Source organism: Centruroides sculpturatus, unplaced genomic scaffold, assembly GCF_000671375.1.
Source record: "Centruroides sculpturatus isolate CEXI.00-Female unplaced genomic scaffold, Cexi_2.0 scaffold136, whole genome shotgun sequence".
NCBI lineage: Eukaryota > Metazoa > Arthropoda > Arachnida > Scorpiones > Buthidae > Centruroides > Centruroides sculpturatus.
Window position 1 is genome coordinate 624977 of NW_019384534.1, and position 14650 is coordinate 639626.

Here is a 14650-nt window from a genome sequence, read left to right on the forward strand (position 1 = left end):
TTATAAAATCACATAGCACTGTATTGATTTTCTATTTTGGTTTGTCTTTGTTAACACGTCGTACTGTTGCATCATGCTGTACACATCATCAAACTTGTATACTAAATTTATAGCTAATGATTTGTGCCATACTTTATTCTCATATCCTAAAAATATTTTATTGCCTGCTGAAAGTTTTTTAGTTCTTTCCTGTAGCATTTAAAAATCCTAAAATAAAATTTTTGATATAAATTCAGTCTTTTAAAATAAATGGAATTAATTTAAGTTTATATTTTATAACTATTTTTTAAATTTGAGTTACTAGATCTAAAAATAATTGTAATTTAGTTTTATATAATGCATGGAACCACAGAATTAATGCACATGTTATATTGTAGGAATTTTCTGATACATTTTGTTTGGCTGCGTTGATATATGTAGTTTAATGAGCAATTCTACGAAAATACTATTTATTACACTTGAGACAATGTATGAAACTTCCTCAGAGTTCCGAATGTGACACAAATCATTTTACTTAAGGAACATCAGACTGATGTTTCTTCTTGTCTGAACTTGTTCTTTCAAGTGATATGTGAAAATTATGCAAAGCATGGCTTGCTATAGAAGCATGTGAGAACATTTTTAAATTATACAGTTTAAATTAAAGCTAAATATCTAGCATTATTAATAATTAATTAATTCTTGAAACTGCATTTGGAGTTAGCATTTGTAATATTTTCTGGTTTATTTTTCTGATAGGAAATTGCATATATTGAGTTTACATTGTCGTCATTTTTATAAAGTTAAATATAGACTGAAGTTTTGAGTAATTTTCATTTGTTTAATGCAGTTTAAAATTAACTTGATGAATTTTAAATTTATTGCTTTGATAAATTTCCAATCGGTGTCAATAATTGTAAGCATACAGGATGTGGACATTCGGGAGAATTTGCTCCTTCCTTCCTCTCTGACATAACTTTCCATTAGTTAACTATAATTCATTGAAAGCATTTCAAAACTTTGATTTCTTATCGAATTTTCAAAACTGGTTCAATGGCATTATTGTAGAAATTTGAAATGTATATTGATCTAAAATGTTTCTAGAGATTTTTTCATGTGTGATAGACTTCCAGATTTTATCAACAGCTTGAGTTGATATAACTGTTAATTGTCCTTTATCTGCTTGACAATCTACTGAGATTAACAATTCTGAATGTTATAGATCTATAAATCAATTGAATTTAACTATTTTCAGTTGTTAAGCAGCATATGGTAATTGTATCGCATATTAAAAGTAGATATAAGAATAATTGTTTAAATAGGATTTAATTATTGTCAAAGTAACTGATAGCAAATGGAGTAAGCATATGCAACCAGTTGCATGTGACACTACACAATATCTTCAGTTGTATATATTGCATATATAAATTCTATTATTTGATGGGGCACATGTTGAATAAATATATAAAGAATTTATAGAAAAGTTTTCTACATGTGAAAGTTAAAATAACCACTAAATAAGGAATACATTTCACTATAGGAAGAGTTTTTGGATATTTATTTATTTTCTATCTGAACACTGCAAGTGTTATATATTGATAGTAACTTATCATTAGTATTGTTTGCCAGATTGCAGATTAAAATCCAAATTTCATATGGTTTCAGTTTCTAATTGGTGGATTCAGTTAAAGTATTTTATGCCATCATACTGAAGTTGATATGGAACAGTTCACATATAATGGCTTACTTCTTCAAGTAATTCCCATTAAAATTCAAACACTTTAATGAGTCCAAAATAGGATTTGAGCCACTGCTTGATCGATTCCTTAACAAACCCTTCCACCAGACAGACAAATAAAAAAAAACAATGTCATTTTAATGACAGATCAAAAAATATAAAAGCTGAATGTCATGGTATTACATTCATCTTTTTTTTCTTCTTCTTTTTTTTTTTTAAAGGTTACATAAAAATTTTGCAAAGTTCTTTGTAAATTTATTAACAACATGCTATCGATTGATATTCTGTAATAACAAGATGTTTCACAAGTGGACAATTTTAATAATTCCATACTGATTTGTGGTGTTGTGCTATGTCATACACACGTGCCGTTAAAGTAGTATTGCATGAAACATTGCAATTGCCCAAATTTTCAAATATGAAAATTATAAATCACTTCTTAAACTAATGAAAGTTTTTCAAAATTGTTAAAATAGTTTTTATGTAGTATAATTAGCAATTTTGAAATTCATGTAAATAAGATTTTTAATTAGTTTGTCTTATAGAATGAAATATTTCTTTTAAGAATCACATTTGCAAATTTTAAGTTAAAATTTTTGTATGTTAATTAATATTATCATTATAAAACTTTTATTTTACATAATATTTCTCGAAGAATTTTTTAGGGAATTTAAAGTGATGTTTTAAATTTTAATTTAAATTTAAGATCCCTAAATGATGAAATTTATCATATTCATTAAAAATTATTTGTAATGTTATAACTTTCAGATAGAGTAGGAACACTCAATTAAAATTATTTGAATTTGCATAATTTTTTATTTGTGACTTTCATAACACATTTGGCATTTATCACTTTTTAAATATTATGTAATCAAGGTCAGGAATTAATAATTAACATATTATATACTCATACAACTCAATATGTATAGATTATATGTACTGAAAATAGAAAATGATTTAAGCCATTGCTGTATATTAAAATGGCATATGTTTAACAGAAATAAAAATTTTTTTTTATATATAATCAGTTGATTGAGCTTTGAGTTCATGAATGCAAATGACCTTATCTGCAAATGGATCAAAATAAAAATTACTTAGATTGTTTCATGTTGTTTGGACTGTTTCAATGTGTCGTCATTTGAAATATCCATTTTACAACTGAATTTTTGTGTTTTTTTTTTTTTATTTGAATTTAGCATATATGGCTTTTTTTCCATGAAAAATAAGATGGTTGAGAATTATAATCTGGGATTTAGTGGTGTGAAACTGTTTTGTTAGTGTATTCCATGATCCCAAGATCGATTTTCATGAATTATTGCACTTTGTGGAGCAGTTTAATTCATCTAAAATGCATATTACAATAGATTCAATACTGTTGTCTTAATATCTTCTACTTTTAAATACACTCAATAAATATAAAACTAATTATTTTTGATATATAGAGATGGTTAATAATGCAAGCATCTCCTGTATGTATTCCTGATAAGTTTATGGGCTATAGTTATGAGAGTATTGGTCATTTATTACATGCCCATACATTAAAAATGTTTAAAAAGAATTCTATAATGATAAGTTGTCCAGGTTTGCTGTACTTAATCCTGGTTGTGTGTCTCTTGCAAGATCTCTAAATTGTCTAATTTGTAGAATATTTTTAATTATAACTGAATTGTAATATAACTCCCAAAAATAGCAAATTATCTTAGTGTAGGGTCTTTAAAAAGAATGCCACCATTTTAAATTATTGAAATTATATTATCTGAGAACATTGTAGAGTACATTAAAATATTGGAAAACAATCCAAATTTCTCATTTCCATATTACAATTTCTGGATGCATGCACTGTGTCGCATGGCACACATCCAACTAACACTCAAATTCTTCCCATGTTTGCCACAGCATATCTGTCGTCATTCTCCCAATGCTCCTGCAGAACATTTGTGTTGCATAATGAAGAGTGTTCTGACTTTGCAAACTACCAAACACACAACTCCCTGTCTGTTGTGGAGTTGTCATTTTCATTTACAATGTTTCCTAGGAGCAGCAGACAAAAAGATGTGTGAATGCAGATTTGAGATGAAACTAGGACAGTTGCTTTATTGATTGGTGATGCTGCATACTTCTCAGATAATATTTAACATAATTACAGTAATTTAAAATGGTAGCATTCATTTTGGAAGACCCTGTATGTTAATGATAAATTAATACTTTATGGTCGTTGTTTGGCATGAGTAGTTTTTATTAATGTGGACAGTAGCAGTTTCTTTTAATAATTTTGTATGCAACAATTTTAATTGAAAATATTAGTGTAAGGATCATAATTAAATCGAAATTTGGGTTTATCTAGATTAACAAACTGTTTCTGGTTTATTAGTATAAGCATAAATATGGCTACATTATTTGTTTGCAATTGAGTTTCTTCTGTAATTGGAAGAAAATATCTGAACTTTTGAAATATTTAAAATGTTTGCAATAGTAATGAAAGTTTATTGAAGTTCTTGTATAAGAGTATTTTAAAAATTATTTATATTTATATATCAAAATTATAAATTATTAATAGCATTTTGCATAATTTGTGTTTTAAAACTGCATACAAAAGACAATGCAAGCAAAACTATTTCTTGCCATTTATGGAAATTATAACTGATAAGGTTAAACTGTGGTAAATTATCTAAAAAAACTGTTTTGTAAAGAATTTAAAATGCTTATTTTTGTTATGCCTGTAGGCTACCATTGACATTAGATTTACTCAGCTTAAGATTAAGACATTAAATACAATATAACAAACTGGTTAAACCAACCAAACGTGCAACATTTAAAATGTAATTTTGTGATAAAGTTTGCCGCTGGCTAACTTTTTATTTATGATGGCTTTTGGTTAACAAAAATATAATAGCTACATTCAAATTGCCATCACTTGCATGTTGCAGCCATTATATGCAGGTGTCATTATGAATTAATGTACTTGAAAATGTATAAATGAAAGAATTTATATAGGCAAGACTGAGACTTGTATTATAATTTTTTTTTTCTCAAATTTTTATCAAGTTTATTAAATTCTTTTTATTGCCACTTTAAACTTTTCTAATTTATAGCAATAAAGAAATTTAGTAAGTAATAATTTACATACTTACCTTTTGATGTAAATCATTTAATTATTCTTTCAATTTGATGTCACTAGCAAAATGCAATAAGTAAACACATTATGCACTACATCACTTGATATTTGTTAGGTATCATCTAGAGCTGTGAAAAGATTTCACTGGTCCTCAGAAAAATATCCATAATTTTGTTTGTCTGGGATGAGAAAAAGTTGGAAAACACTGGTCTAGAGCTAGCATCACTTGCATACAAACACTATTGTATTAGTATTCCATGAATTAATTGATGGACCATTAGTTACTGTAGGAAAATTTGTATTATTTGTGCATTCTAAGACACTAAATTCAGTAACGATGATGATGATATAGCTCCTACCATTTTGTACCTTGCTACAGGATTCCGAGTTCATAAATTACCTATCAAATTTCCTTGTCAAATTAGAATGTCAACTAAACTCTTCTGTAATCTTTCTTCACTATGTTAACAAGTTCTAATGTGTGACCTGAATTGCACTCTCTCATATCATGGTATTCCTATAACATCATCCATATTTGCAAATTAGCATTCTTTCTTTATTGCAAGATATAAAACTGATTTTGAATGTTAATTAATATGCTAATGATGTCACTTCTCCTTATTAAAATACAGACCGATCTGCTGAATTATCTGACTTTGATTTGGCTAAGTTAATGATTAGTATGAAGTAATTTGTCTGTAGGTAGGCAGATTTGTCAGATCATCTGAAATAATTTCATATTAATGAAGAAAATATATCCCAGGATTGCAGAACAGTTTTGTTTGGTATATAACTTATTTTCACGCAGATTCATCCACAATCTTTAACTTTTCCTTATTTTTTCTAGTTAAATGGTGTATATAGAGGTAGCATGATGCATCATTACTTGCATTCATGTGACCTTCATCCCTGATGAGTATAAAATATTAAAACATTGATTGCTTGTTATTAACAAACAACACTATGAAAACCCGATAAAATATATTATTATAGCCATTATATAGCCCAATGGCATATTGCTTGTTATTAATATTAGATGATGGAACAGGCAAGATTTTTGAATGCAGCTAACTAGTCTGTTTTCACATTTATTCTGATGTTTCTGTATTTTGATTCCTTTTATATAAATGTTCACTTTTTTCTCCTCATTATCCTATAGAATCATAAGAGAGCTTGATGAAATCTTAAAAGTAACTTAATATTATTTGATACTTGACCTCTGTTTATGCCAAAGATAGTTTTATGAATAGATGACATGATGCTTCATTAATTTTTGGCACTGCTTTGCTTTGAATCAAGCAAAAATTAGTTTTTTTCGTAAATATTTCCTTGATAAATGCTGATCTATCTACATAGTGTGTTAATTTAGAAAGTGAATTTATTTTTTTTAGTATAGTTATTTTAAATTAAGGTAGAAAAAAATCACGAAAATGACATGCCAAAAAAGATAATTCCTAAAGAATGCTGTTGTAAATTACTGGTAGAATGAATAACAGGTGGTGACAAATAGGAGTGCCTGCAACAAATGAATGAAGTTTAAACAGTGTTTCTTATTTCAAAATTACAGCTATAATTTAATTACACATACAAAAGGTTTAAATTTAAAAGTAGTTTAAAATTCTAAGAAAAGTTAGTGTGTTTGTGTATATTACTGCCTGTGATGGGTTTGGTTATGCTCACAGTACAGGGTAGCAAGGGATGGTCAACATACCTGGGTCAAACTATCAACAAATGGGAATAGCAAGTGGGGCTCAGCATATGAGTCAAACCACCAATAGAAAGTTAAGATTACAGCTCAAATTCAAACTGGTGACTCCTGAAGCCACAGGATGATGCTTTTATTTCTGGTCATTTTGTCTTTTGAAAGAGAATTTTACAGTTAAAGGAACCATTTGTTTAAATTTAAAATTTAACATAATTTTTGTTTAGTCTAAATTAAAAGTTTTTAATTATTTTTTTACAGATACAGCTGTTGTTCATCGAAGCTTTTCTCCAGAATAATAGACTAGATCACATTACACAAGTTATAGGCCATCATCCACATTATCTGGAATTATTTCTCAGAACGCAACACTTTATTTTAAAAGGAGATGGCCCGTTGCCATATGATTATAGGCATTATATTGCAATTATGGTATGTATAATTATACTTTTTTCTAATGGTTTAAAGATGTTTTTTGGTTTAATCTAAACAATGATTTGTTTTAAGGCTGCAGCGAGGCATCGTTGTACCACTTTAGTTAATTTGCAAAAACAAGAATTTCTCCTTCAACAAGGTAACGAAAGATGGTTACAAGGTTTGGACTACATACCACAGAAACTTAAAGATTTAGCAGAAATAAATAAAATATTGGCTCATCAGCCATGGCTCATCAACAGAACACATATAGAGGTAAATAATAGTTGAGATAGGGTTTTTTAAAAAATTATTAAATAATAATGCTGGATTATCAAGTTAGAACTATATAAATACAGTAGAGACCCAAAAACTCGGCCTAATGTGGACCAAAGGGTGGCCGAGTTTGTGAAAATGCTGGGTTATCGGGAATGGGGTTAAAAAAAATAAGTAAGAGTGTTTCCTCGGAAAATACTGTACTGTACTTGTAGGTATTGTTTGCTTAAGAATACAACAGAGAATAAACTGCCCAAATACCCCTAAACAAAAGAAAAGTACATACTTTATGAAGGCATAGAGCCTTTACTACATAAAAATGAAAGTTAATGAATACACAGCGTACAGTAATTTACCTGATAAGACAGATTTCAGAAAAATGCTTTGAAGCATAAAGTTGTCTTTAATGAAAATTAACTAGGGGTTTTTTGTCCTGCCAGGGTGTGGCTGAGTTATCCAGACTGCCGGGTTATCGAGTGCCGAGTTTTCGGGACTCTACTGTGTAAAATTTGGGCTAAAGGTATGGTGAATGACTAGTAACATTCTCATTAATTGGTCTCGAAGTCGGGATTAGACAGAAGTCAATTGGCAACACTTCATAAGCAGAAGCGATGGGATTGAGTCAGCTCTGGATTGATCTAATCTTCCAGATTACTCTCAATTTATTTGAAATCATTAAATTTAATACAAGAAGACAGTCATTTAGTCTACATTTATGTAGTGAAGTTTTAGCATAATAGTTGACTATTTATTTCTATAATTCAGGCTTTGTTTTTGTGTGTGTATAAGAAATGATTTCAGTATTTCATCTCTGTTAACTTTATAGATATTATAAATTTTAGTAGATCAGCTCCTCATTTAACAGTGCAAGATCATTTGCAAATTTAATAATTTGCATTTTAAATTGTAGATTCTGTTGTCTGAATAATCTACACCAGTTGGAATAGATCACGAAAGACCATGATTTCTATAACTTGTTGTTATTCCTGTGACATTTTTTAATTAAATGTAGTTGCAGATTTTATAGAAAAAGATAAATGATTGAATTAAAATTTGAGCATAGAGCATATGATGTACAGTACACTCAGTAATATAGTAGTTATTGAATATGAATAACATTTATGCCAGTAAGTGCAATGGAAAAATAATTGTTTAGACATTAAGAGTTCTTAGTAAATTTATTTGCAAATTGGATAATAAAGTGTAAAATTTGAGTTATGACATGATTCTGTTCTTAGTTCTTAAATAATATTTTTAAATAGAAAATTTGAAAGACTGCAATTTTAATGTCTTATTTAATTCAAATTTATTTTCTTACAAATACTTCTATATTGTTTTTTGAATTCTATTTAACATGAGTTTAAAATTTTTCAGAAATTAACCAAAGGAAAAGATAATTGGTCATTATCTGAAGTGGTTCATGCCATAGTTATATTAGCTCATTTCCACTCCCTGTGCAGTTTTATCTTTGGATCAGGCGTGAGTGCCGAAATTGATCAAGAAGAAGGTCATACATTCCAGCCAATAAATATCAGCGACAATGGTGCAATAGAAGTTGATGGATGTGAAAATTCACATGTTGTAAGTTATCCTGTCTTGATTGGTTTGCTGTATTCAAAAACAAAGTAGAACTGCTCTCTTCCTAAAATTATTTTTCATTTAGTTTAATTTTAAATATTTTTTTGCAATATTATTTTTAAAGGCTGATGTCTTTAGTATCAATATCCAAAGCATTCATTTTCATTAAAATTCATATGTTTGTGGAACACAGTTAAAATTTATGAAATTTAATTCTGATACATTATAAAATCTATGTTCCAAAAGTGTTAAATCTTTAAAAGTGTTAAGGGGAAATAATTTATTACCAGTTTACTTATGCAGTTTCTTTCAATGTTGTATGACTGTGAAGAAAAAGTAGCAACTAACAAAACTCAAACTATCATTTCTTTAGATTTTAATGATTAGGATCTGTCTATGCAGAGAAGCATGTGATAAAATGCTAGTATCAATCAGCATGTGTTTACATAAAACATCAATACAAGCAACATTATTCCTGACTAATCCCATTTTGTGATTCACAAATACTGATTCATGAAGTATACATTGAATGATAAATATTCTGTTGAATGTTTTTCTCAAAATTTCTATAATACTAGACTATGTTCAGAAATTGAGATCTGTGAATGCATTGCTTTAATTTCAGTTAGTTAAATAAGCTTAACAAATGGCATTTCTGGAAATGCTCTTCAATAACTATATATAAGTGATTATAAAATACAATACACTCCTAATGTAATTAATTACACTTGAGTGTTGTGGCATTACCAATTGTGACATAGAATATAAATGAGTTCAATAGCATCATCAAGGCGAAATTCTATTTCAAATTCATGTTAGTATTCCATCCACATTTTTTGTTTAATTTCATAAGCTGTTTGAAAGCTCAGAATTTGAAAACAGTTGTATTCAATATTTGCCTGATAATGATAGCATAAAGCTATCATAAGTGCTTGTGAACTCATTTATATTCTAAAAGTCATCGTTGGTAACGTCACAACACTCAAGTATAATTACGTTACAGTTTAAATGTGTGGCATGAAGTGTTACAATATACCCTTTTACAAATTGGCTAATTTAAGAGTTTAGCTTTATTTTTAGCCAGTTTTTTTATTTATTTATTTATTTTTTTTTTGTAAAATTTGGATGGTATTTTTACATTAATTAAAATTGAAAACAGTCTGTTTTGACAGTCATCTTTTTATTAACTCATGTTCCGGAGTACGTTCCATTATGGCCTGACTTTTCCTTTTAGGTTGCCAAAAATTCCTTTTAAAACAGTTTAAAAATATATTGGATTTAAAAAAAGAAAAACATAAACTTTTTTAAAATTGGGGCAATGCTTTCTCTTCAATTTTAATTAAGATTGCTTCTGTTTTTAGAAATTTATATGCCTCAACTATTTTTTCACACATAATAATATACTGTTTCCTGTTAAAAAGCATACGTTTTAATTCTTTAACAATTAATTCTTGAATTGTTATTTATTAATATTCTTTAAAAATTTTGTAAAATATTAAAACATATAGGTTAAACACACAATTACAGGAAATTACAAATGCAAAGAAATTACAATATAAGTTGTGTACTATTTATTTTCATTAGACTTATGAAAAAGAAAGTAGTGTCGAAGAAATCATGCAAAAGATGAGATATATCTTAGAACAACGGACTCAAAAACCAAATAAAGAAGAAAGAATGAAGTGTTTTGAACGTGTGGAGAGTCAAAATGCTGAACTACCCGCTGGAGTAGATTATTGCTCATCGCTTACGACTGATCTTACAAGGTTTATGGACGATCCTGATTTTACATATCAAGATTTTGCAAGAAGAGGAGAGGTTTCAGAAATATCCACTTTTAGAATACAGGTATATATATATCAAAGATCAAATTATTTTTAATGATTCTATATGTATTTAATTGTTGAATGTTTAATAAATTATAATTATGTACTATGATTTGTTTTCAGGATTATTCATGGGATGATCACGGTTATTCTTTAGTTAATAGACTATATAACGATGTTGGAGTCTTACTAGACGAGAAATTCAAAAAAGCATATAATCTTACTTACAATACGTAAGTATATGAATGTTTAGTTTGTGTGTTTTTTTTTTTAATTATAGACAAAGTAAGAAATGGGAAAATGGGAGGGCACATTTTTCAAACATTAAGAACTAGATGATAAAATTATTAATTATGCATTTTGAAGAATGAATTTTATCTAAGAATACACTATTTTTTCTTAGTCTGTTTGTTTTACTAAGTTCTGAAGGTTTAGCAGCAGAAAAGTTTTATATAAAATAATTTCATGAACTCTATCATTTTTCTATATAATTTTATTACTTTTATATTGATCATATGAAATATAACTAATTTGATGTTAATCAAATAAAAATTAAGAAGTAATAGCTAAATGTTACAAGATCTAATCATGGTCATTTGCTTTCATCAAAAAACAAATTTATCTTGGAAAAAGAAGCATTATTTTCAGTAGTCCAAATGAACAAGAAAGGGTTCTAGGTGGGCTTAGTCTCAACTATCGATGATACTGAAGGTTTGGTATGCAGTGGCAATAGATTTACGATGCACATTCAAGATCATACTATGCATATAGTAGATGCTAGTCTCTTATATGCCTACCTACAGTTTGATGTTTGAATGCATGACATCTTCAGATTGGCATTGGATGCCAAAACTTTTAGTATTATGGAAAATAGTTGACTAGGCCCTTGATTGGTTACAAAATTTGATCAGAACATCTCACTAATTGGTACTATCTTCATCTAGAGCAGCCATTCTCAATTTTTTTAGCCATGATTTCCTTTGAATTTTTCTTGTCTCTTAGTTTCTCTCTTTATTTTTATCATCTGTTAACATATTGAACCAACATATATTACCCTAAAATATATTCTCTCTCTCTCTCTCTCTCTCTCTCATTAATATCTAACAAATGTAGATATATATTATGATTTCTTAGTGAATTACAGATGAATTTTTGAAAAAGGCAAACAACAATCAAAACTTAATATGTTTTCTAACTGTATAAATAAAAATATATAAGTATTAGGTACATAAATGAAAAAAATTAAAATATTAGAAATAAACTTACAATTTAAAACAAAAAAGAAAGAAGTTCAAAGAAATGAGATAGAGTAGAAATTGATAAATAAACTTTTAAATTTTCTTGTAAAAATTAAAAACTCCAAGGATAAAATACATATTTAAAAAAGATACAAGCTTACCACAAATATTTCTTTTCCAAATACACTTGACTGCTACTGATGCATACAATTAATGTATACTCCATTGTTGACTAGGGCTGAATTGAAGGGAAGTTTTCATGGATGATGATCTCATTTTCAGATAGTACTGAATTTGTCTGAGATTATCATAAAAGATGTGTGTGTAGGTGTTTTTTATGTATACAATACACTAGTCATAAGACTTAGCAATGTAAATTCTGAGGTTGTAGTGATTACCACTAGATCTTATTGTCAGTATCATCTGTCAAAAAAATTGAACTGTACACTCATTTCCCTTTGCATCTCCTCTTTATTTCATTCCTCCATGAGCCAAGAGGTCCCTGGGGCTCCTCGGCTCATGTTGAGAATGGTTGGTTCAAAGAACTACTTAAAATTTTGTATTATCTTGAATAGAGAAAATCCATAAGAAAAGTGTTTAATTCTTATCAATATATAGATGCAAAATTACCAATAGAACTAAGGTAGATAATAAATTTAATAAAATAATGATTATAGTTTTTATCATCACTTAATTTCTACGTATTTTCTGTATTATAAACTGAAAATATTTCAATACTGATGATTATAAATTAAGTAAAATTTTTTTTATCCATGATTAAAATTCAACACAAGTAATGTAATTTAAATTTCTCAAAGTATTACATATAGAGTATTAATATGATTGTTTTAATTTGCAGAATGGGAGTAAAAAATAATGTCGACACATCCATGTTTAGACGTGCCATATGGAACTATATCCAATGCATCTACGGAATCAGACACGATGACTACGATTATAGAGAAGTTAATGAACTTTTAGAGCGAAATTTGAAAACATTCATTAAGACTGTTTGTTGTTATCCGAACAGAACAACTAAATCTCAGTATGACAGTGTAATGAAAGGATTTAAACATTCGGAAAAGGTAATTGTCATTACTAAGGGTACTTATAAATATGAAGCCTTGATAAACAGTGCTGAGCAATGGCTATATTCATTTTCTTTTTCTAATATTCAGGTTCACGTTAATTTAATGATGTTGGAAGCTCGAATGCAAGCGGAATTACTATACGCGCTTCGTGCCATTACCCATTATATGACATGATCCTGGGATGTGTCACCATTCCATCATAGTCATTACTTTGGCTCCGATTATTTACTATCATTACTGCTAATAGGACCAGTTAAGAGAAGGGGCTGATTTACCAGGTTCTGTTGAAAAATTGGTCGAGTGACCACTATGTAGTATATGTCGCGTCCAATCTAGTTTGCATATTGGAAAGTTGTAAGTAGACACTCGGTTTCTTAAAACGTAAGATCTGTTTAAAGTCGTACATTTTTCCTTTGGTCATCATTGTATAGAAGAAAATTATATTAGCAATTCAGTTTGCAGTAGCTTTTTGTCTTTTATTTTTTTTTCTTTCAAACCTGTGTATTTAACTTTTTTTTAATTAGTGAAACATGATTTGTAACAGAAAAAAAGATAAAAAAAAATCTTTTAAGCAATAACTTTAAAAAATTTTATATACATTATATATATATCTGTATATTTTTTGCTTTTTGGTTATTATATGCGTATGGATCGAACCATTTGAAATTTGTCAGAATTTACAATTTCGAAAATGATAAAATGTAATGTTTTGTAATTTGTCATCTTTTGTACTGTATTGTAGAGTGGGGTTTAGTACATTTAATAAGGAAATGGTAATATGGTAGTGTATGCGACTAAAGTATGGTTGGCAATTGCTTTATGAAATCATTCCCCATCCTCGTACGGTAGCAGGATGCTCCTTTACAAAAGGACTGCCGTTACCTAATATAGATCAAAAAAATTTATACTCTATAATATACATTAGTCGAGTGTTCTGGTGGGCATTCCATTACCAAACAGTCAATCCATTTGTCGGTTCGATTTCTACAGTAATTATTTCTTGCAGGTTTCCACTTAACTTGGTCATGGACTTGCCGATCAGAAACTCGTCGTTGTGTAAAGTTTAAGCATCGACATGTTATACATGTGTATCTCCAAAAGTCACTTTATATGTAAAAGCAGCCAAAGTATTATTATTCGGTAGGAACCGCATTATTAAAATGGTTGCGATTACCTATCGTTTACTGCAAACTTCGAGTAGTTTCCATTCTAGTCCCATTCTGTGATCTATCTTTTTATTGTTTGTATTCCACCCAGTAAAATATTGTTTCGTTTCACTGCCCATCCCACTCTGTAAAGATCTGTTTAAGTTTGAGCTTATTTTCTCATTAATTTTTTGTATCGAATCATTTTTACATAGATCAGATGAAATAAAAAAAATGTACAACCTGTTCTGATGTATAACAGTGTACTGTTTTTATTTTTGACTAGTATCAATTATTTCTGACATACACAATAAAAAACTATGAAATATTCTTGTAGTTTTCAAATTCTTGGCCTAGAAACTGAAATTTTCATGGAACTTACCATAGTGAGTTAACTATGGAGGAAATTGTCTGGAAATTTGCATTCAAACATATTATAAATGATCTTAAATTAATGTGTACTTTATTAAGATCTGATCATCATAATCTTCTAATCAAGCTTGAGTTCAATACTGAAAATTGGTATTTCACAAAAATACTAAATTGCT

General features: G+C 28.5%; 1 protein-coding gene across 2 annotated transcripts in view; it reads left to right on the forward strand.

Annotated features, from left to right (window-relative positions):
- Positions 1-14377, forward strand: part of LOC111623134 (sestrin-3-like) — a 76381-nt gene extending 62004 nt beyond the window's left edge. For both annotated transcript variants that reach the window (XM_023365616.1, XM_023365617.1), the window contains 7 exons: positions 6796-6966; positions 7042-7224; positions 8599-8805; positions 10387-10650; positions 10752-10861; positions 12726-12951; positions 13045-14377. In XM_023365616.1, coding sequence (XP_023221384.1) covers positions 6796-6966; positions 7042-7224; positions 8599-8805; positions 10387-10650; positions 10752-10861; positions 12726-12951; positions 13045-13131 — 1248 coding nt within the window. In that variant the 3' untranslated portion in view covers positions 13132-14377. The remainder of the gene's footprint in view (positions 1-6795; positions 6967-7041; positions 7225-8598; positions 8806-10386; positions 10651-10751; positions 10862-12725; positions 12952-13044) is intronic.
- Positions 14378-14650: the final 273 nt, after the last annotated feature.